Here is a 23,573-nt window from a genome sequence, read left to right as displayed (position 1 = left end):
CTCAAACTGATTATGACGGAAGCGAAGGTGACGAAGTATGTGTAAATATCATCTTCAACAAATCACGTGATTTTATCTCCAAGAAGAATGGATTGATCAGTGATTGTTTTTGTGTTTTGTTTGTTCGACTCGACTGTTTATGTAGATGCGATTTTTTATTATTGAACCAACTTATTTATAAAAAAAAGATACTAAATATTTTATATGACAATCACTTGATATTCGGAGATTATTTAAATCTCCCATTACTCAAAATTGTTACTTGATATTTGGGAATTACTTGAACCTCGCCATTAATCAAAATTATTACTTGTATATGAGCACGAAGATATTTCAGAAATAATATTTCAAATATTATGTTTAAAAAAAATATCTTAAAAATTATACTACATTTCATATATATCACATAACAAAAATTAGATATATAAATTTATTAATTTATGGACATATACATATATATTTAAAAGAGGAGGGTTCCGGTATAAATTTTTTGAACTATAAACTTACAAAATTCTCGAACTTTAATTTTTTGAACTGCTAACTTCATAAATTTAAATGAAAAATGATTACACACAATTAAAAACATATTTCCAATAATTTAATATAGATAATTGGTCTTCTTTGTGACAGTTGTTCAACACAAATGAACATTATAAGTTATAATATAATTCATAAGTTATTATTTAAATAGCACAAAGAGATTTAGATGTAAAATATATTTTTCCAAATAAATTAGGGTTATCTTTTTAACTTATGTAAAAAGATTATACGTCTCTTGTGATTTATTTTACCTATAATAAAATCATAATAATTGTCTTTTGCAGTTTTAACCTTGAACTATTGGTAAACTATGCTGGATAAATGGTAATTAACTATTTTTTTTTCCTTTATTCATAAATAATTAGTTTAATCTGTTTAGCAGAGAGGAAAAAAAAAATAATTTCTCTGATTTATCACAAAAAAGGAAATCTTGTTTGTTTGTGAATTTTATTTTATTTTTTTGCTAATTTTTTGTTTGTGAAGTTTGCCACTGTAAAACAGAGCTACCTCTATCTGTCTCATCTCCAACAGCATCTCAACGCGCTCCAAGAGTACGTTTCTCAAACACACATATCTCTCTCTCTCTCTCTCTCTCTCTCTCTCTCTCTCTCTCTCTCTCTCTCCCTCCTCCCCTCTTATCTTACCTATTTCTGAAAATATGCCGTGCTTGTTATGCTGTACTCCTTCTGTATCTTATGATCATGTTTTTAAGTTTAGTCAGCAAGTTATGTGTACTTATCCTTCTTGTTTGTTAACTCTCTGTTTCTTGATACGTTTTAATTTCCTTGATAATATTATTGTCAAACCCTGCTATATATGAATTCATGTATCTCTATATTTCATGCCCATTGATCTTAGAATTTCCTCTATAAATTGTATAATGGGTCCATAGTTGTTTTAAAGGTCTCATCTTTGTAGGATTCTTAAGGGCTTCTTGTGTTTGGATGGATGCCCATTTGTTTAAACTTGTTTTAAACCTCTATAATTACTATTTGACAAATGGGTGCCGTGCTATTATATTTGTTTGGCTGTATGTTTCTTGAACTCTCTATCCCTTGAAGTTTTGAAACCTGGCAGACATAGTGTTAGATCACCTAATTGATTAGTAGACTACTTGGTTCCAGGTGTTTGCCTTTTGCATATGTAAATTACAAAAAAAGAATTAATGGAGGTGAAGTGATGGATCTGAAGTGTTTTAAAATTAATTGTTGATATTTTAATTGGAAAAGAAAGTTATATTCTTTCGTTAGGCTCGGTTTTTAATCACCGATAAATACAATTGTTAGTATCAGCCTAGTCATGGTACAGATTGAAGTTGGAAGAAACCAATCTTTTCCTGATTCACAATCATTAAAAAATATACCTGTCATTTTTTATGACAGTATAGGTATAATATTAAGTGTCGTGAACATTCAAGAAATTTTGTCTCGAACTTGCAAGTTCTAATCAATGGCCACCACTGAATCCATTTATACTTTGGAAATAATGATCGAGCTATCTATGTCTCTGGGTACTGTCCATTCGAAAACATTGAGTTGAGCCTTCAAGTCTACCATTTGTATCCATCTTATATTTGGAGTAGTGTCATCGATTCGAAAGGTGTAAAGATATAAGAGATACCATATTTCATTTGGCTTAATTTGTATTTATAGATCTATATATATATATATAGAGAGAGAGAGAATGAAGAAACATTTTTCCCATTCGGCGGGATCCAGAATGCTATTTGATGGAATCAAGAAGGATATTTGAAATACGCTGTTATGCTACAAAGAAGACTAGACTGGTGGCATTGGCGCAGGTATCAGGTATGTGTATTTCACATAGCTCAACTCAACTGCAACATGTAAATTCTGACATGCTTATGTGTACGTGTTTATTTTCAATTACGAATATACAGACTATTGTATATTTATATCCAAAGGTGAGAAAATTTATAGTCAATCGATTGTATGTAATATTAGTATCAAAACTCTAAGGCCGGAAGTCGAACCACATTGATAATATATTAAAATTTTGTATTTACAATAAAACAGAGGTTTGGTGGTCAAATTCCATCAATTATATATGAAAACTCAATGTTTATACTACTCAAAGTGTCTGAAATATTTATATAACATATATATAGACATAGAGGGTCATACTCCAATAAAAAACAATTAAATAGAAACTAAATAGGAACCAGGAGAATGGGAAGGGTTGTGGGGCCTGGGATGGACCGTCTTGGTGGGACAGACCACGGTGAGGCCTAGTGCAGGCTCCTTGACGTGTCTAGAGCTTGCATGAGGCCTGTTGGAACCTAGGTGAGGCTTTAATGGGCCCGGGTGGATTGAATGTTCAAATACAGATTTTTGACTATAACTTGCAGAATTCACTAACGATGACACGGAATGCACTAAAAGTGCAAGTGGAAAATTACTAAAAATTTCGAGTATAAAGAAATTAAAAATCATATTTGTCTTAATGAATTGTAATTTAAGTTGTCATATAAACATTGAATCGTACTAGAAATATTAATTTATATAATAAATAATATATCATTTTTAAATTTTATATTCAAGAAAATGGTGAACCTTAAGAGAGCAACTTGTATCAATAATGATGGATTTTGGAGAGGTTTATAGAGTTTGTAATGGTATGTGCCCTACACACACACACTTGCATAAAAATACTATAGATATACATCTAGGGTGTGTGTTTAGTTCGTAATTTAATTTTTTTAATAATTAATGAATTTTAGAAGAATGTAGTAGTTGATATAACCGATAGTTTCTTAGAGTCCACACAACATTGTTCCTAAATATAAAAGAAACTCTTAGATTTATTTGAGATTTCGAAATAAGAAAAAAATACTCTTTGAAATCCAACATAAATATCAATTTATAAAATCCTTCACAGTCAAAAAGTTTTTGAATACTTGAAGATTTTAAAAGATTGTTTGTAATCTATAATGAATACCATGACATCTAAAAGATTTTGTCAAATCTAAAAATGAATATATTAAAACTTTTAAAATCTTGATTCAATATCTTAGATTTTAATGAATTCTTTAAAATCTAAATTTGATATGCCGAGATTTTTGGAATATGAGAAAAATCATTTGGAATCTATATTGAATACACCCCATTTACGGAAGTAAAATATTTAACAATATTAACTTAAGCATGTTGCAGCAGTCTTGCAAAAAATATATATACAAGTTTAGTCGGATATTGTATGGAATTGATAACTTTTGTGTGTGTGTGTGTGTGTGTGTAGAGGGTTACTCTAGTGAGAACCCTTAAAATGAGATTAAAATGAGAACTTTGTCGAAGCATAGCACATATGGTATGCAAATTGATCGTTGGGAGATGAATAAAAATTCAGTGAAGTCGGATTTTGAAAAAAGTTTACCGATTGACGGGAAAAATCAATTTAAAAACGGAAGGGAATCTGTGGATCATGTGTGAGAGGGTACAGATTCATTGTGTGTGGTGAATACTAGGGGGGCCATTAGATTAGATTAATCTAATGGCTTAGGTTAGTTCTCATTTCTCACAGAGATATGGGGTTCTCATTTGAGCACCTATATATATATATATATATATATATATATATATATCATGTACAACTTTTTCGTACATGTCATATCTTAGTTGTTTTAGATGTCCATGTAAAAAATAGTTGGAAAAAAATATCGCCTATTAAAAAATAAATAAATAATTTTTTTTATATTACATGTGTTCAACATACTAATAATTCGAGTTCAACATTGTCTACGAACATCAGTTATTATTGTGTTGAAAACAAGAACCAGGACATATATATATATATATATATATCTACATGTGTGTGTGTGTCATGGTTGTCACGTCGATGAGTCGAGGTGAGTCGATAGACCTCCCGCTAGTTGACTAGTCGTTGACTAGTTGATAAAAAAAAATATTTATTATAAATTAAAAATATATTATATACATATACACACACATACATATATTTGTATTATGTACCTTCGATAATATTTTATTTCAGATTCTAAGGAATTAAGAATCGGACACTTAAAGAGAACGATGAAAAGCGAAACTAGTTAACAACAAAGCAAAGTACTCGCTATCACGTAACATATGTATCAAGCTAACAATTGATAAATATCAATTATGTGATACTGGTGTGATGTGGCAGTACAGTAAACAAATAACAAAATTTATGCAGAATGCATATTGCAGAAAAACAGTCAACTAGTCGGTGGCCCAAACTCGACTAGTCGACTAGTCGTTGACTAGTCGACCGCTTAGTTGACCAAGCGACCGAAATATCGACATTCACCTAGTCGACATGTTGAGTCGACATCCATTCACCGTTTAGTCGCCGACTAGTCGACCGACATGAAAACCATGGTGTGTGTATTTATATATTACTTATTTATATCTTTGTAAAAATAGTTATATATTTGATTCAACACAAGTATAATTACAGTTCAACAGGAAATATTGAACTCAAGTTATAGGTGTTGAACAACGTTACAAAAAATTCCAATTATTCACAATAAAGTAATAAACTATCAGAATTATGTTTTTTAATTGTGTAGTAATCGTTTTTCAGTTACTTATGAAGTTAGCAATTAAAAAAACTAAAGTTCAAGAAGTTTGTAAGTTCTTATCTTAAAAAGTTTGTACCGGAACCCTCCCCTATTATATATATGTATATGTCTATAATATTTTATAGTTTTAAAATTATAAATTTATATATCTTATTTTTATTAACTGATTTGTTATTTTCCATGATCTTTATAAAAATGATAGAAATTGTATTCTATTATTTCTATTTTCAATTAAAAGTTTATATTTTTCTAATTCTTTAAAGAAATCTGAATGAAATTTGTAGTCCACCTGAGTATTGACCAAACCTGCTGTCATCTGTTTCCTCTCTCATATTAGAGCCCCCCCCCCCCCCCCCCCCCCCCTGCGCCTGTATAGTCTGTTACTTGTTATTTCTTCCCTGGTAAAACAAACATAGAAATCCTGTCACAAAACAAATTTCAGGCTACTCTGTCCATTAGCTTTGTGTTAAAATTTTCAAAATGGCTGATTATTACTGGATGCTTACTGCACACAGACAACCAGATACCTCCCCTGATCTCCCCTCTCTCCTCGAGCTGCGCCCTTGCCTCAATTTTGGTGAATTCTCTATCCGCAAATGCATATATAAAAGTACAAGATTCAGGATTCAATTGTGAATTTTGTGATTCTTGTGTTTGGGTGTGTTTTGAGGAGTTGTATTAAGTTGTATATGATGTCTGATTCTTTTTGCTTTAGTTGAGGTCTGTCTATATCTAAGATATTTATATTGTGTATACAAATTTGTAGATCTGCAAATAGCTCTGTGTATATGCGTGTGTGAATACATCAATTTACAAGCATTTTTTCAATTGAGGAAGCTTGTTCTTGTGTAATTATAGGGAGTTGTTTGAGGTCATATCTGATGTTCAAATTTTAATTCTTTCTTAATCTTATAGCTATATTGTGGTCTGTTTATATCTTTATTTGTATATATATGTATGTCTAAATTTGTGCGCCCGTGTTTGTGTCATGTATCTGTATGTATGTAGATTGCAAGGAGTTTTTTTAAGGCTAGACGGCTAAACTCTTAAAGTTTGAATCTCATAGATTCAGTTAAGGTCTAATAGAGAAATTACTCATAGTTGGTGTAAGATGCTGACTGTTTTCATTTAACAGATATTATTCCACTAGTTGTTATGGATCCTGGTTTTTTATATGTGTCGTATTTTTCCTATGATGTATATTTATATATATATGATTGTGCGTATATATGTATATTCATAACATTCTGATCCTTCTAAAGTAGGAAAAAGGTTAGGGTTTTATTTTTTTAATTGTGAATAAATATTTTTGAGTTGCCTAAGATTGTTTGGGACTCTTATATGGTCATATATTATGTTTAAATTCAAAAGCAGTTAGATCTTTAAGTGAGCACAAATTGGGAAAGTAGCTGATTTGTGTCGAGTTGTTGATTCTTTCCTTGTTATATTTTTGTTTACAGTTTTTGTGATTGAATATTTGTACATATGTACTATCAAGTTGCGAGATTTCTGGTGGAGAAAAAAATTATGGGGTTAAATTGTGATCTTTAAGTATTCAAGGTGTCCAGATTGTGAGGAGCTATTAGGTCATACTAGAGGTTTTAGTTCATAAATTTGAATTGTGTTAGTCAGGTTGATTTATAATGTGGCTAGCTTGTAGTAGTCGCCATTTCCATATGAAAACTTTTGTTTCATTTCTATTGATAAATTTTTTTATGTATATATCTGCACAAACACCCCCACAGGCACATATCAATATGTGTTTCTGAATTTTGTTTGTCTTCATGTATCACAATTGAAATTTGAGGGTTGATGATATTGTTATAATTCTAATAGGAGCAAATATTTCATTAACTTCATTTTCAAGTTTATTTGATAATTTCACTTCATTTTCAAGTTTATTTGATAATTTCCGTAATACTTATTTCAACCGATTAACTGGCTTAAAGACCTTTTTCCAAAAGGTATCATATGCTTGTTAGTTCATAACAAATGGCACAGTGATTGTGCTGATTAGTGTAGAGGGATTTGAATGTATATGTTATAATTGCATTGAAATACTTTCTATATCTTTTAATTACCTTGAAGACTTTCTTGCATGGGTAGTCTGTGAAATTATTAACATTTAAGGATAAATTTTAGCTGTAATTCTTTGTCTTTCTGGTTCTATTGTGAGTAGTTGAGGTTTCTAAACTAACAAAAGAAACTAAACCAATAATATGTATGCAACTACTAGAATAGTTCTTCTGGCGAATTCATAAAACCTGGTGCTTCTTTTTCACCTTTTTATCATCGCGTAGGTGTAGTTCAGGTGCAGGAATGCAGGATATTAGCTTCACGTTGTACTTTTATCTGTTAATGTTTTGTTCAATAATCATTCGGGTCTTTCTCTGTTGAGTAATCTTGCACTGCACTATCAGGGTTGGACACTATTTTTATTTTGTTCATTGATACTATGTGTTTCCCTATTCAGTAATCTCATGGCGATTGATTTGGGCTGATGGACAATGAGCCAGATGCAACTGAGTTGATTGTTGCTTTCTTATTATACCTGAACGTTTTGTTTATTTTGACAGCTATTGTCATCAGTAACACTAGGATTTCACAATCTTCACATTTCCTTTTCTTGTTTAATTGTTGAGCTATATGGCCAATTGGGTGGGTTCCTTTCATTATGCTCCACTTTAAGAACGTGTCAAGTGATGACATGAGTGGAAAGTATGTGCATTCAATGCATCGTTTTATCCCTGACTGTAAATGCACTTGGATATAGTAAAAACACATAACCTATTGATACATCTTAATGACTTTGGCGACCGCGATATATTTATTATGGTGCCCGTTCTTGCATAAAATGCTAAAATATTGCACTTTTTTTAATGAGTAACAGGAGCACAAGTATTCTGAGATTTGTAGAGGCTCTTGCTTAAGAACTGACTTTAGAAGTAAGGCTGCTGAATGAGTTGCACATTTGACTGACTTATTAGTAATTTATTGAAAAAGCAAAACAGTTTCCTTCCCAAACCTCATTTTTTGTTATCTCCCAACAAATCTCTGTTAGACGAACACACTATATATCCGTCAAGCCAATCCAGCCAACACAGAAACTCCCCATATTTGATAGAATTTAAGGGAATCTGGGTTAAACCAATCCTTGAATGTTTTGTTACCCTGTGGCTGCTTCTAGGCATAGTAGATTCAGCTGTGTGCAACCTAGCAACCTTGTAACATATTGGCATACTTGGTTCCCTTCTATTGATAGAAGACGTTCATGTGTTTGATTGCTAAATATTTTCCAGTCATCTTAAAGTCTTCTTTTTTGCTGCACCTGGTAAAGTATTTATTAATTTTGTTTATATAAGATTATAATGGTGCGAACTATTTCGTTGGTACTTTGCTCTGTAGATGTTCGTGGTGCCCAGGACTATAATGGCAGTCATGACAGAAGAGGAGCCCAACGTGTTATGAGAGCCGAGGAACCAAGTGATTGTTGTCCCTGTGGTGAGGTACATAGGGTTTGACCTTGCATATTTTACGCTTTAACTGCGTCATCTGTTATTTACTATATCAGTCCTGATATACTAGTCTGTGTGCCAGATTCTTTGTTTTAACAATAGAAGTGAGGTTACCATTCCCATTGATGATCACAACGTTATGGGTAGTGGAGGCTCAGACGCAGCGATGGCAGAACCCCAGTTGGTGGGAGTCAGGGGACCTGAGGGTCCTCGACCTCCAAATGCCAGTTGTACTTTGTTTGTAGATGGCTTACCTCAAGATTGCTCTCGCAGGGAAGTAGCTCGTATCCTTTGTGGCTTGTAAAAGCACATGTTGCACTTGTTTCTCTCTCTTTTTTTTTCTTTTCTTTCTGTTGTATTCCGTCACTTGGGACTGCAGATATATTTCGCCCCTTTCTAGGTTACAAAGGCGTTAGCTTTGTTCCCAGAGCGTCAAGAAACGTAAGTGCATATGTATCTTCATATAATTATATGTATTAAACGGATACATGATATATTCAATATGAATAATTTGCTAACTACATGTTGGCTGTAAATTGTTGTAGTCTAATGGTGACCCGTTGGTGTACTGTTTTGTCGATTTTGAGAGCCCAGGTTACGCAGCCAGTGCTCTGGATTGCCTACAAGGTGAGCTTGATGTCAGCATACCTTCGTCTTTGAGCTATAGCGTACTTAAGTTCATAGCTCTACATGATCTATCATATATCTTTCATGAAATTAGTTATGAAAATTGTTAAAGGGCACACCTTCAGCATTGTTTTGACTGCTGTGTGTTAATCTTATTTATTTCCATGTTTTTCTAGCCTTTCGAGTTCCTACATCGCCAGTGCAATGTGGCTGCCTGTCTGTAGTCGTAATTGAAAAGCCAAGTCAACGTATTTGTTAGGTGTACTGTATGAACATGTATATACACGTATCTATGAATTATTCAGGTACAATTAAATACACGTAATTTGACTAAAGATTTACGACAATTTAAGATTCGCTGTGATAATTAGGTGACCACTGATGTGCATTACACTATTACATGTCTTATGCATGTAAAATATGGAATAACCAACACTTTCTAGGGAAAGGATTAAGTTGTAGAATCATTCTGCTGTTACATAGTTAGAATCATAATATTGATATTTTGTCCAATCGAGTTAGGTCAGTAATGCCTTAAAATTATGATTGCCGTCTCATTTTGTAGCATGTATATCTCTCTCTTTAGGCCTGTCATAGACAAATGATTCTACCACTACGTGATGGAAATAGATTCTGGATACATGTTGAATGAACTTAAATTTTTTGTCAAAAGCTAACAATTCCAAATCTTCTTTTAGGTTTATCCAACGACTTTACATAATTTAGTACTCACTTGATATCAGATATTATGGCTCATATTTGTTTAATTACTTTATAAAGATATAGCTTGTTTGTGTTATGATTCTTCTTTTTAGTAATCTACTCAACCTGGAAAATAGATACTCTGATATATCTTTTTCTTTCTAAATCCGCCCGTTTGTATAAAGATATGGACTGCGCTGATCTCCTGACCAGAGGTTTCATTCTGGTTCAATGTGTCCCTGGAGAAGACAACTGAGCAAAGAGAATCTGCAATAATAAGGCTTCCGAATCTGACACAAAATCTAAATTGATTTATGGGTTTGAGCCTATGTTTTCGATGAAATAAATATTCTCTGATAGTATGATATAATAGGCTTATTTTCCTTGAGCACTGGCATGTATCTCGTATTTTTGTTCTGCGCATACCAAGAAGGCCATTAGTAGGCAGTAGCAACCAGCTCTAACAAGCTTTTCAATTTATGCTGGAAGTGATGATTGCACATCTAGGGACCTTAATTTTGCTGATACACTTATTCGCCATCACTGCTTCAAAAGGCTTATAAGATTGTCAAACTTGATTTTGCAGGTTATGAATTTGACGAGCAGGACCAAGGCGATGTTAGATTAAGGCTGGGTTATGCTTACTTTCTTGAATGCCCTGGTGCAACGTCAGTTGAAGAGTATCGCGGAAGGAGTTGAAGTATGCAATTTGACAGGTGATGTATACCATCTCCACGTGTACGTCTGTTCGATGTTGGTGACCAGTAGGTTTTTTTGGAACTTGATCATGGAACACATTGAACTAACTCATGAAATGATTCTTCTTGGCAGGCCCACTCTAGTCGGGGAGAAGTACTATTATGAGCAAGGTCACAGCAACTTGGCGAGTTTCTGGTGGGTTTGTAATATCTGAGAGATGACTTGAACACCCTTTTCATCTTTCTTTTATTCTCTCCTTCTTTAATCTCTTTCTTTGGTTATATTCCAATACATTGTCAGATTGTGTAAAATGTTGTTACTGGAAGTGTCTTTCTGGTGTTTCGGCGTGGGATTTCTTAACGTGCATTGGCAAAAATTTAAATCTATACTTTTTAAGGTTTTTTCTAGTTTATTTCTTTCTCCTGTATTATGAACTTCCCATAACGATGAATTGAATGCCTACATTTTTGTCGTACATAATTGCTCTTAGCCTTTTAGGTAGTTTCAAAATTTACTATAAAGTGTGTTTGAGAGATTGGGAGCACCTTAAAAAATTAAAAATTATCTTGGCAAAAAAACAAATAAAAAGAATTAAAAATTATAGATTTGTCTTGTGATCCAAGAATTATACTCGGTGTCGGTGATAGTGTTCAATGGATCATGATACTCAAAGGACTAGCCTCTATCCTAAATATCAAATTATAATTTGACTCGGTGATTTTATCGAGTTAATTGTGCAATACTCGGAAAATTGTTTTGGATGTATTCATAGATTGATTGTGGAGATTAAATTTGGAGATTAAATTATAATTAATATATGTATATTAGATGCTACATTAAATTTTACGAGTGTTAGATAATTATGTTATTACTTATTATGTTTAATCTTTTTAGTTTTTAAACTTTTTTTATTTATTAGATTTTTTAATGTCTAATTTAAGATGTCTCGAGTTTGGTTTGAGTTATATCGAGTTTTATCCGAGTTAGATTCAGAATTGAGTTATCGTTCAAATAATATAGAATTAGTTAGGAAAAGAGTTAGAGTAGTACTTAGTCGAATTATTAGCCAAATCGATCGAGTTCTAGACAACTAACTATTAAACAGATAATCATACAATTTTTCAAAAAATAAATCATCTTGTATTGATAAACTTAAATGAAAAGATAATAATAAGACAACAAATGATCGACCGACCGACTGGTGATTATATATAATATCGTTCAATTGATACATGATAGAATGTTAAAACACACTTATAGGTGAGATATATAAATATGTATAGACGAGTTATAAGAAGGTTGAAAAGGAGTGGGAGAGAGAAATATGAATGAAAGGAGATAACTATTAAATGTATTTGGATTATGATTGATTTGTATATAAAATTTTTATATGCATATCCCTAAATTCGAACATGTCATTATGAATGATCGTAGCTCGTTAATATAATAAATCAATTTCAACTATCCACCTATTTCATAAATTGATAACATGTGTTATTTTTGGGTAAATTATTTTCTTTTTTAGTAAAAATCGATTTGATAATTTAAATGATTTTTCCAATTTTTTTTGTATATTTTAATATTTCATAAGTCATTTTCATAAATCATCTATAATATAAAATTACCTAAATAAACAATTTAAATTATATACTTGTCATGCTAAACTATTACTATAAATCACAACGTAAATTATATATTATTATTTTGAATAGCGTAGTGAATTTAATATATACAAATTAGGGTTACCTTTTTAACTTATGTGAAAAGATAGTGATTTTATCTTTAATAATTGCAATAATTATCTCTTGCGGTTTTAGTCTTTAACTATTGATAAAGTATGACGTACAAATGGCAATTTATTATGTTTTTCCCTTTTGTTCATAAATAATTTTTGAGCTGTTTAGCAAAGAAAAAATTTATTTATCTAATTTATCAATTTTTTTTGTTTATTTACGCACGTTTCCAGTAAAACAAAATATTACTTATAATTGAATAAAACTGAAAATTAAAATTTTTAGAAATAAAATTCTAATTTCTGATTATTTTGGATCCGGTTCGTGTTAATGAAGTGATTTTCAGATAAGTTTCGAATTTCATGTCAACAAATCGCATTGTAAATTGGGTCGAATCTGGGCGGCGTTACGGGTAACGGATACTGTATGAAATTGCCACCCCTTTTCTATCTTTCCCATCCCAAACAGCATCTCAACTCGCTCCAAGAGTACGTTTCTGAAACACACACATATCTCTCTCTCTCTCTCTCTCTCTCTCTCTCTCTCTCTCTCTCTCTCCCCCTCCCTCCTCCCCTCTTATCTTACCTATTTCTGAGAATATGCCGTGCTTGTTATGCTGTAATTGTTTTGTATCTTATGATCCTGTTTTAAAGTTTAGTCAGCAAGTTAAGTGTACTTATCCTTCTTGTTTGTCAACTGGCTGTTTCTTGATAAGTTTTAGTTTCCTTGATAATATAATTGCCAAACCCTGCTATATGTGAATTCATGTATCTCTATACTTCATGCCCATTTTCACGTTTTAGCTTGATCTTAGAATTTCCTCTATAAACTGTATAACGGGTCCATAGTTGTTTTAAAGGTCTCATCTTTGTAGGATTGTTAAGGGCTTCTTGTGTTTGGGTGGATACCCATTTGTTTAAACTTGTTCTAAACCTGTATAATCACTATTTGACAAATGGGGTGCCGTGCTATTAAATTTGTTTGGTTGTATGTTTCTTCAACTCTCTATCCCTTGAAGTTTTGAAACCTGGCAGACATAGTGTTAGATCACCTAATTGATTAGTGGACTACTTGGTTCCATCAGTTCGCCTTTTGCATATGTAAAAAAGTAAAATAATGATGAAGGTGCGGTGATGGATCTGAAGTGTTTTAAAATTAATTGTTGATATTTTAATTGGAAAAGAAAGTTATATTCTTTCGTTAGGCTCGGTTGTTAATCACCGATAAATACAATTGTTAGTATCAGCCTAGTCATGGTACAGATTGAAGTTGGAAGAAACCAATCTTTTCCTGATTCACAATCATTAAAAAATATACTGTCATTTTTTATGACAGTATAGGTATAATATTAAGTATCGTGAACATTCAAGAAATTTTGTCTCGAACTTGCAAGTTCTAATCAATGGCCACCACTGAATCCATTTACACTTTGGAAATAATGATCTAGCTATCTATGTCTCTGGGTACTGTCCACTCAAAAACCTTGAGTTGAGCCTTCAAGTCTACCATTTGTATCTATCTTATATCTGGAGAAGTGTCATCGATTTGAAAGGTGTAAAGATATAAGAGATACCATATTTCATTTGGCTTAATTTGTATTTATAGATCCATATATGTATAGAGAGAGAGAGAATGAAGAAACATTTTTCCCATTCGGCGGGATCCAGAATGCTATTTGATGGGATCAAGAAGGATATTTGAAATACGGTGTTATGCTACAAAGAAGACTAGACTGGTGGCCTTGGCGCAGGTATCAGGTATGTGTATTTCACATAGCTCAACTCAACTGCAACATGTAAATTCTAACATGTTTATGTGTACGTGTTTATTTTCAATTACGAATCTACAGACTATTGTATATTTATAACCAAAGATGAGAAAATTTATAGTCAATCGATTGTATGTAATATTAGTATCAAAACTCTAAGGCTTGAAGTCGAACCACATTGATAATATATTAAAATTTGGTATTTACAACAAAACAGAGGTTTGGTGTTCAAATTCCATCAATTACATATGAAAACTCAATGTTTATACTACTCAAAGTGTCTAATACACACACACACACACACACACACACACACGCTTATAACCCGTGCAATGCACGGGCGGTTATAATATTTGTTATATTATCATATGTAGTTTAAATATAACTAATTTTATTGTAAAGATAAAATTATGATAGAATAATGTGGTTAAATAAATTTTTATTTAACAACTTAATAAATTCTCAATAGTTAAGTCCGTCAAATGACTAATTAAAAATTAGGTCGAACATATATTTTGATGAGAATGTTAAATATATTTGTTTACATGTCATAATTCAAGGAGATCTATAAACCCATATATAAATCAACCAATCAACTAATAATTAATATTATAGTATAGAACATATTAAAAGTTAAAGAGACGCGTAAACCTAAATATCGATCCATCATAGTGACCTAATTTTTTAAGTTTTGATTTGATAGATAATAAAAAAAAATATTATAACATATTATAAATTAATGAGGTCCGTGGGTCGAATACCAACCGTCTGACCAAACTCGACTGATCGACCGACCAACCAATTGAACTTCTCATTTTTCGGCTTTCGGCTTTAACAGTATTAATATATAGTATAGATTTATAATATCACTTTTAAAGTGAGACCGTTAGAGTATTTAAAAATAATCTAAATTAATTTTGGTTGAAAAATATCACGGTTATTTATTAATAATTATATATAATAATATTATGTTTTTATACATATGTCGCCCGTGTTAATTGTTGAAAATCGATTTCTTAGTTAGGAAATCTGAAAAAGATAACGTGTTTTAGTTAAAAAGGTAATTACTATGTCGCTCGATGTTATTTTAGAAAATCGAGTTTTTTAGTTAGAAAATATAAAAAAAATAGTATATTTTATTTAGAAAGAATAATTGGTTATATAGATAGGTCCGTATTTCGGCCAAAGTGAATAACTGGTTATATGCATAGGCCCATATTTTGGCCCAGGTACCGACCGACCAAACTTTCGGCCCAAGTACCAACCGACCAAACTTTTAATGTTTCGGCTTTAATAGTATAGTATAGATATGTATATATGTATATGTATATGTATATACATATAGGGTCCTATTCCACTAAAAATCAATTATATATAAACTACATAGAAAAAGGAGAATGGGTAGGGTTGTGGGGCTCGGGGATGGACCGTCTTGGTGGGGCGGACTGCGGTGAGGCCTAGGGTAGGCTTTTGGACGTGTCTGGAGCTTGCGTGAGGCCTTTTGGGAATCTAGGTGAGGCTTTAGTGGGCTGGGTGGATTGAATGTTTAAATACAATTTTTTGGACTATAGCTTGTAGCATTCACTAATGATGACACGTGATGCACTAAAAGTGCAGGTGGAAAATTACTAAAAATCTCGAATATAAAAATTTAAAAATTATATTTGTCTTAGTGAATTGTAATTTAATTTTTCATATAAACATTGTGTCTTGCTAGAAATATTAATTTACATAATAAATAATATATCATTTTTAAATTTTATATTCACGAAAATGGCGAACCTTAAGAGAGCAACTTGTATCGTTTATGATGGATTTTGGAGAGGTTTTTAGAGTTTGTAATGGAATGTGCCCTCTACACACACACACACTTACTTACATAAAAATACTACAGCTATACATTTAAGGGGTGTGTTTGGTTCATATTTTATATTTTTAAATAATAAATAAATTTTAAAACACTGTGGTGATTGATTTAACCGAGAGTTTTGTAGAGTCCTCACAACATTATGCCTAAATATAAAAGAAACTCTTACATTTTATTTGAGATTTCGAAATAAGAAAAAACTCTTTGAAATCCAACATAAATTATCAATTTCTAAAATCCTTCTAAGTCAATAAGTTTTTGAATACTTGAAGATTTTAAAAGATCGTTTGTAATCTATAATGAATACCCCCACATCTAAAAGATTTTTTTAAATCTAAACACGAATATACTAAACTTTTAAAATCTTGATTTAATATCTTATATTTCAATGAATTTTTTAAAATCTGAATTTAATACGCCGAGATTTTTGGAATATGAAAAAAATCATTTGGAAAAAAATCTGAATTTATGTTTACGGAAATAATATATTTAACAATAATAAGTATGTTGCAGTCTTGCAAAAACATATTTATACAAGTTTAGTCGGAAATTATACGGAATTGATAACTTTTTTTTAATTATATATATGTATGTACAACTTTTTCTCGTGTCATATCTTAGTTGTATTAGGTGTCCATGTGAAAAATAATTGGAAAAAAAGATCATCTCCTATTGAAGAATGTAAGTTAAAAATTTTATATTAAGTTGTGTTCAAGATACTAATAATTCGAGTTCAACATCATCTACGAACATCAGTTATATATGTACAGTGATGGAGCCAAGAACCTTTTTTTTGGGTTGGGTTGGGTTGGGTGGGGGTGGGGGTGGGGGTGGGGCGAATCATACACACTAGTTAAATTTAAAAATATTATATATTCGATTTTATATCGATATCAGCAATCAAAGTCCATTTTCTTTAGCGTATTTATGAGTAAGCTTAATCCCTATCTTGACCCTCCATTTAGAAAATCTAATTATTTAATTATCAAGTCGCCGACGATGGAGACTTGAGAGAAAGATAGCTACACGAGTCACAAGCAGTGAGACTCACAGATAGAGGTGGCCAATCGGGCGGTTCCGACCAGCCTACTCGGAATCGGCCCGGTAAAAAATTCGCTTAAATCGGCACGTAACGGTTTGAGCCCGGCTCGAACCGTTGTTTTAGACGAATCGAATACCACTTGTCTAAAAAAACCGGCCCCGTCCCGACCCGACGATTCAAACGAAGCAGCACGAAGGAGGACCGAACCGGTCCAGCCCGTGAATCACGAGCTATTGCCTTCGTTTGAATAAACACTACAAAGCTGCAAATCATAGTACATCTCACTTTTAACACTTGTAATTTTGTAATTTATTTATTTTGTAATCTGAAATTAATTTATTTTTGTAATTTTAGCAGTTATTTGATTTTATTTGTTTGATTTTTGTAATTAGATTAATGTATCGATGTGGTTTGTTCCGTTTTTTTAGAGAGGAGTCCTCTCAAATTATTTGTAAAATATATTTTTAATTAATTAAATTTATATAAGGTACCGTCCTCTTTTATTTTTTTCAGTAAATAAAAAATTAATTCACCTGCTTGGCTGCTTCCGCTTCTTAAATCGAAAGAATTTTATTTTTCTCTTGACTTCTTTTATTTACAAAGTAAAAAATTAATTAAAAAAATAAAATATTTGTTTAGATTAAACTGAAACATAAAATAAAACAAAATTAAAACAAAATGAACCGCCCAAGCCAGCGAATCCGCGAATCTGGCACAGGTTAAAACTTAACACATGTCATGTTGTAAAAGATTTTATATTTAATTTTGTACATAATACATTTTCCTGAAAATATATAGACAAAAATTGTCACAAACCTAGGAGGGGCCGGGGCACCCCCTGGACCCTCCTCCCTCCGTTACTGTATATGTATGTATGTATGTATATATATATGTGTGTGTGTATAGATATATATTACTTATGTATACCTTTCTAAAAATAGTTATATATTTGATTCAAAACAAGTATAACTACGGTTCAACAGGAAATGTTGAACTCAAGTTATAGGTGTTGAACAACGTTTCAAAATAATTCTAATTATTCACAATAAACTATCAGAAATACGTTTTTTTAATTGTGTAGTAATCGTATTTCAGTTATTTCTGAAATTAGCATTTAAAAAAACTAAAGTTCAAGAAATTTGAAAGTTCGCAACTTAAAAAGTTTGTACCGGAACCCTCCCCTATTATATATATGTATATGTATATGTATATGTCTATAATATTTTATAGTTTTTAAATGATAAGTTTATATATCTTATTTTTATTAACTGATGTATGAAATGTAGTATAAAAAAGTCTGACGTACTTTATTAAGATTTATTATTCTCCATGATCTTTATAAAAATGGTAGAGATTGTATTCTGTTATTTTTATTTTTAATTAAAAAGATAAGTTTATCTTTTTCTAATTCTTTAAAGAAATCTGAATTGAAATGTGTAGTCCACCTGAGTATTGACCAAACCTGCTGTCCTTAGTATCCTCTCTTATATTATATTTTAGGCTACTCTGTCCATTAGTTTTGTGTTAAAACTTTCAAAATGGCTGATTATTACTGGAGGCATACCGCAGGCAGACAACCTGATCTCCCCCCTCTCCTCGAGCTGCGCCCTTGCCTCAATTCCGGTGACTTCTCTATCTGCAAATGCATATATAAAAGTACAAGATTCAGGATTCAATTGTGAATTTTGTGATTCTTGTGTTTGGGTGTGTTTTGAGGTTTTGTATTAAGTTGTATATAATTTCTGAATCTTTTAGCTTTAGTTGAGGTATGTCTATATCTAAGATATCTGTACTATGTATACAAATCTATAGATCTGTAAATAGCTCTATGTATATGTGTATGTGAATACATCAATTTACAAGCATTTTTTCGGTGGAGGAAGCTTGTTCTTGTGTAATTATAGGGATTTGTTTGAGGTCATATCTGATGTTCATTCTATTTTTTTTTAATCTTATAGCTATATCGTGGCCTGTCTATATCTTTATTTGATATATATATATATATATATATATATATATATATATATATATATATATATATATATATATATATATATATATATATTTGTATGTATAAATTTGTGCGCCCATGTTTGTGTCATGTATCTGTATGTATGTAGATTGCAAGGAGTTTTCTTAAGGCCAGACGGCTAAACTCTTAAAGTTTGAATCTCATAGATTCAGTTGAGGTCTAATAAAGAAATTATTGATAGTCGGTGTAAGATGCTGACTGTTTTCATTTAAAAGATATTACCTCAATAGTTATTATTTAAGGATTTTGGTTTTGTATATATGATTTGTATTTGTCCTGTGATGTATATATATATGATTTTGCTTATATATGTATATTCATAACATTCTGCTTCTTAGAAAGTAGGAAAAAAGTTGGGGTTTTATTTTTTTAATTTTGAATAAATATTTTTGAGTTGCCTAAGATTGTCTGGGATTCTTATCTGGTCATAGTTTATGTTTAAATTCAAAACCAGTAGATTTTTAGGTGAGCACAAATTGGGAAAGTAGCTGATTTGTGGTGACTTGTTGATTTTTCCCTTGTTATATTTTTGTTTACAGTTTTTGTGATTGAGTATGTGTACAAATATGTACTATCAAGTTGCCAGATTCCTGGTGGAGAAAAAAATATGGGGTTAAATTCTGATCTTCAAGTATTCAGGTGTGCAGATTGTGAGGAGCTATTAGGTCATACTAGAGGTTTTAGTTCATAAATTTCAATCGTGTTAGTCAGGCTGATTTCTAACGAGGCTAACTTGTAGTAGTCTTCATTTCCATATGAAAACTTTTGTTTCATTTCTGTTGATAATTTTTTTATGTATATATCTGCACAAACACCCCCACGGGCACATATCAATATGTGTGTCTGAATTTTGTTTGTCTTCATGTATCGCAATTGAAACTGAGTTGATTGTTGCTTTCTTATTATACCAATAATTTTTGTTTATTTTGACAGCTATTGTCATCAGTAACAATAGGATTTCACATTCTTCACATTTCCTTTTCTTGTTTAATTGTTGAGCTATATGGTCAATTGGTTGGGTTCCTTTCAATGTGCTCCACTTTAAGAATGTGGCAAGTGATGACATGAGTGGAAAGTATGTGCATTCAATGCATCGGATTATCCCTGACTGTATATGCACTTGGATATAGTAAAAACGCATAACCGATTTGTACATCTTAATGACTTTGGCGACCATGATATATTATTATGGTGCTGATTCTTGCATCAATGCTCAAATATTGCACTTTTTTTAATGAGTAACAGAAGCACAACTATTCTGGGATTTGTGGAGCCTCTTGCTTAAGAACTCACTTTAGAGATAAGGCTGCTGAACTAGTTGAACATTTGGCTGACTTATTATTAAATTGTAGAAAAAGCAAAACGTTTTCCTCCCCAAACCTCATTTTTTGTTATCTCCCAACAAATCTCTGTTAGACGAACACATTATATATCCGTCAAGCCAATCCAGTCAACAGAGAATCTCCACATATTTGGTAGAATTTAAAGGAATCTGGGTTAAACCAATCCTTGAATGTTTTGTCACCCTGTGGCTGCTTCTAGGCATAGTGGATCAGCTGTGTGCAACCTAGCAACCTTGTAACATATTGGCATACTTGGTTCCCTTCTATTTATAGAAGACGTTCATGTGTTTGATTGCTAAATATTTTCCAGTCATCTGAAAGTCTTCTTTTTTGCTGCACCTGGTAAAGTATTTATTAATTTTGTTTATATAAGATTATAATGGCGTGAACAATTTCATTGGTACTTTGTTCTGTAGATGTTCGTGGTGCCCAGGACTATAATGGCAGTGATGGCAGAAGAGGAGCCCAACGTGTTATGAGAGCGGAGGACTCTCTGCGAGCATCAAGTGATTATTGTTCCTGTGGTGAGGTACATAAGGTTTTGACCTTGCATATTTTACGCTTTAACTGCGTCGTCTGTTATTTTCTATATCAGTCCTGATATACTAGTCTGTGTGCCAGATTCTTTGTTTTAACAGTAGAAGTGAGGTTACCATTCCCATTGATGATCACAGCATCATGGGTAGTGGAGGCTCAAACCCAGCGATGGCAGAACTCCAGTTGGTGGGAGGCAGTGGACCTGAGGGTCTTCTACCTCCAAATGCCAGTTGTACTTTGTTTGTAGATGGCTTACCTCAAGATTGCTCTCCCAGGGAAGTAGCTCGTATCCTTTATGGCTTGTAAAAGCACATGTTGCATTTGTTTTCTTTTCTGTTGTATTCCTTTACTTGGGACTGCAGATATATTTCGCCCCTTACGAGGTTACAAAGGCGTTAGGTTTGTTCCCAGGGCGTCAAGAAACGTAAGTGCATATGTATCTTCATATAATTATATGTATTAAACGGATACATGATATATTCAATATGAATAATTTGCTAACTACATGTTGGCTGTAAATTGTTGTAGTCTAATGATGACCCGTTGGTGTACTGTTTTGTCGATTTTGAGAGCCCAGGTTACGCAGCCAATGCTCTGTATTGCCTACAAGGTGAGCTTGATGTCAGCATACCTTCATCTTTAAGCTATAGCATACTTAAGTTCATAGCTCTACGTGATATATCATATATCTTTCATGAAATTAGTTATGAAAATTGTGAAAGGGCACACCTTCAGCATTGTTCTGACGGCTGTGTGTTAATCTTAATCATTTCGATGTTTTTCTAGCCTTTTGAGTTCCGACATAGCCGGTGCAATACTGCTGCCTGTCTGTATTCGTAATTAAAAAGCCATGTCAACGTATTTGATAGGTGTACTGTATGAACATGTATATACACGTATCTATGAATTATTCAGGTGCCATTAAAAACACATATTGACTAAAGATTTACAACAATTTTAGATCACTGTGATAATTAGTTGACCACTGATGTGCATTACACTATTACATGTCTTGTGCATGTAAAATATGGAATAACCAACACTTTCTAAGGAAAGGATTAAGTTGTAGAATCATTCTGCTGTTACATAGTTAGAGTCATAATATTGATATTTTGTCCAATGACGAATTAGGTAAGTGGTGCCTTAAAAATATGATTGCCGTCTCATTTTGTAGTATGTTTATCTCTCTCTTTTGGCCTGTCATGGACAAATGATTCTACCGCTAAGTGATGGAAATAGATTCTGGATACATGTTAAATGAACTTATATTTTTTGTCAAAAGCTAACAATTGCAAATCTTCTTTTAGGTTTATCCGAAGACTTTACATAATTTTAGTACTTGAAATCAGATAGTATGGCTCATATATGTTTTTATTACTTGATAAAGTTAAAGCTTGGCTGTGTTATGATTCTTCTTTTTAGTAAAATACTCAACTCTGGAGAATAGATACTCTGATATATCTTTTTCATTCTAAATCCACCTGTTTGTATAAAGATATTGACTGCCCTGATCTCCTGACCAGAGGTTTTATTCTGGTTCAACGTGTCACTGGAGAAGACAACTATGCAAAGAGACTCTGCAATAATAAGGCTTCCGAATCTGACACAAAATCTGAGTTGATTTATGGGTTGCCCATGTTTTCAATGAAATAAATATTCTCTGATAGTATGATATAGTAGGCTTATTTTCCTTGAGCACTGGCCATTAGTAGCAACCAGCTCTAACAAGCTTTTATATTTATGCTGGAAGTGATAATTGCATATCTAGGGACCTTGATTTTGCTGATACAGTTAATTTACCATCACTACTTCAAAGGCGTATAAGATGGTCAAATTTGATTTTGCAGGTTATGAATTTGATGAACAGGACCAAGACGATGTTAGATTGAGGCTGGGTTTTGCTCACTTTGTTCAACGCCCTGGTGCAACGTCAGTTGAATAGTATCGCGGAAGGAGTTGAAGTATGCAATTTGACAGGTGATATATACTATCTCCACGTGTACGTCTGTTCGGTGTTGGTGACCAGTAGGTTTTTGGAATTTGATCACGGAACACATTGAACTAACTTGTGAAATTATTCTTCTTGTCAGGCCCACTCTAGTCGGGGAGAAGTACTATTATGAGCAAAGTCACAGCAACTGGCGATTTTCTGGTGGGTTTGTGATATCTGAGAGATGACTTGAACACCCTTTTCATTCCCTTTCTTTTCCTTAATCTCTTTCGTTGGCTATATTTCAATATATTATCGGATTGTGTAAAATGGTGTTGGTGGAAGTGTCTTTGTGGTGTTTTGGAGTGGTATTTCTCAACATGCAGTGGCAAAAATATAAATCTATACTTTTTAAGGTTTTCTTTTTTTTAGTTTATTTCATTCTCCAGTATTATAAACTTCCCATCATGATGAATTGAATGCCTACATTTTTATCATACATAATTGCTTTTAGCCTTTTGGGTAGTTTCTCTGAACATGGATATACATATACAATTACAGCATACCTGAAAGTCTTTATTATTTTTCATTGAAGAAATATTAATTGTTAGGTGACCGGTCCCAACGGTGTATGTCCTGGTTTGGCCCAAATTTTCACT

The 23,573-nt window shown here is 32.3% G+C and overlaps 2 protein-coding genes across 5 annotated transcripts; both read left to right on the top strand.

Moving 5' to 3' along the window:
* Nucleotides 1-1,089: 1,089 nt before the first annotated feature.
* On the top strand, nt 1,090-11,074 carry LOC108193064 (nuclear speckle RNA-binding protein A-like). Of its 2 annotated transcripts, none has more exons than XM_064079811.1 (7): nt 1,090-2,348; nt 8,525-8,625; nt 8,717-8,918; nt 9,014-9,075; nt 9,180-9,261; nt 10,550-10,679; nt 10,795-11,074. In XM_064079811.1, exons 1-6 carry the CDS (start codon nt 2,270-2,272, stop codon nt 10,660-10,662), a joined length of 639 nt encoding a protein of 212 aa, XP_063935881.1. In that variant the 5' UTR covers nt 1,090-2,269; the 3' UTR covers nt 10,663-10,679; nt 10,795-11,074. The 2 variants fall into 2 exon arrangements, with proteins under 2 accessions (XP_063935881.1, XP_017215127.1); XM_017359638.2 differs by having other exon boundaries at nt 1,098-2,348; nt 10,550-10,701.
* A 1,659-nt stretch (nt 11,075-12,733) lies between these two features.
* LOC108192807 (RNA-binding protein 1-like) lies at nt 12,734-23,350 on the top strand. Of its 3 annotated transcripts, XM_017359299.2 has the most exons (9): nt 12,734-12,883; nt 14,001-14,152; nt 18,642-18,695; nt 20,864-20,976; nt 21,069-21,270; nt 21,347-21,408; nt 21,513-21,594; nt 22,832-22,961; nt 23,075-23,350. In XM_017359299.2, the coding sequence occupies exons 2-8, from the start codon at nt 14,074-14,076 to the stop codon at nt 22,924-22,926; spliced, it is 687 nt and encodes a 228-aa protein (XP_017214788.1). In that variant the 5' UTR covers nt 12,734-12,883; nt 14,001-14,073; the 3' UTR covers nt 22,927-22,961; nt 23,075-23,350. The 3 variants fall into 3 exon arrangements, with proteins under 3 accessions (XP_017214788.1, XP_063935754.1, XP_017214789.1); XM_064079684.1 differs by lacking the exon at nt 18,642-18,695; XM_017359300.2 differs by lacking the exon at nt 12,734-12,883 and having other exon boundaries at nt 12,890-14,152; nt 18,573-18,695.
* Nucleotides 23,351-23,573: the final 223 nt, after the last annotated feature.

The sequence above is a fragment of the Daucus carota genome, chromosome 6 (genome assembly GCF_001625215.2).
Source record: "Daucus carota subsp. sativus chromosome 6, DH1 v3.0, whole genome shotgun sequence".
In the NCBI taxonomy this organism is placed as follows: domain Eukaryota; kingdom Viridiplantae; phylum Streptophyta; class Magnoliopsida; order Apiales; family Apiaceae; genus Daucus; species Daucus carota.
Note: the sequence above shows the minus strand (reverse complement) of the source record. Positions and strands in the feature narration are given on the sequence as shown.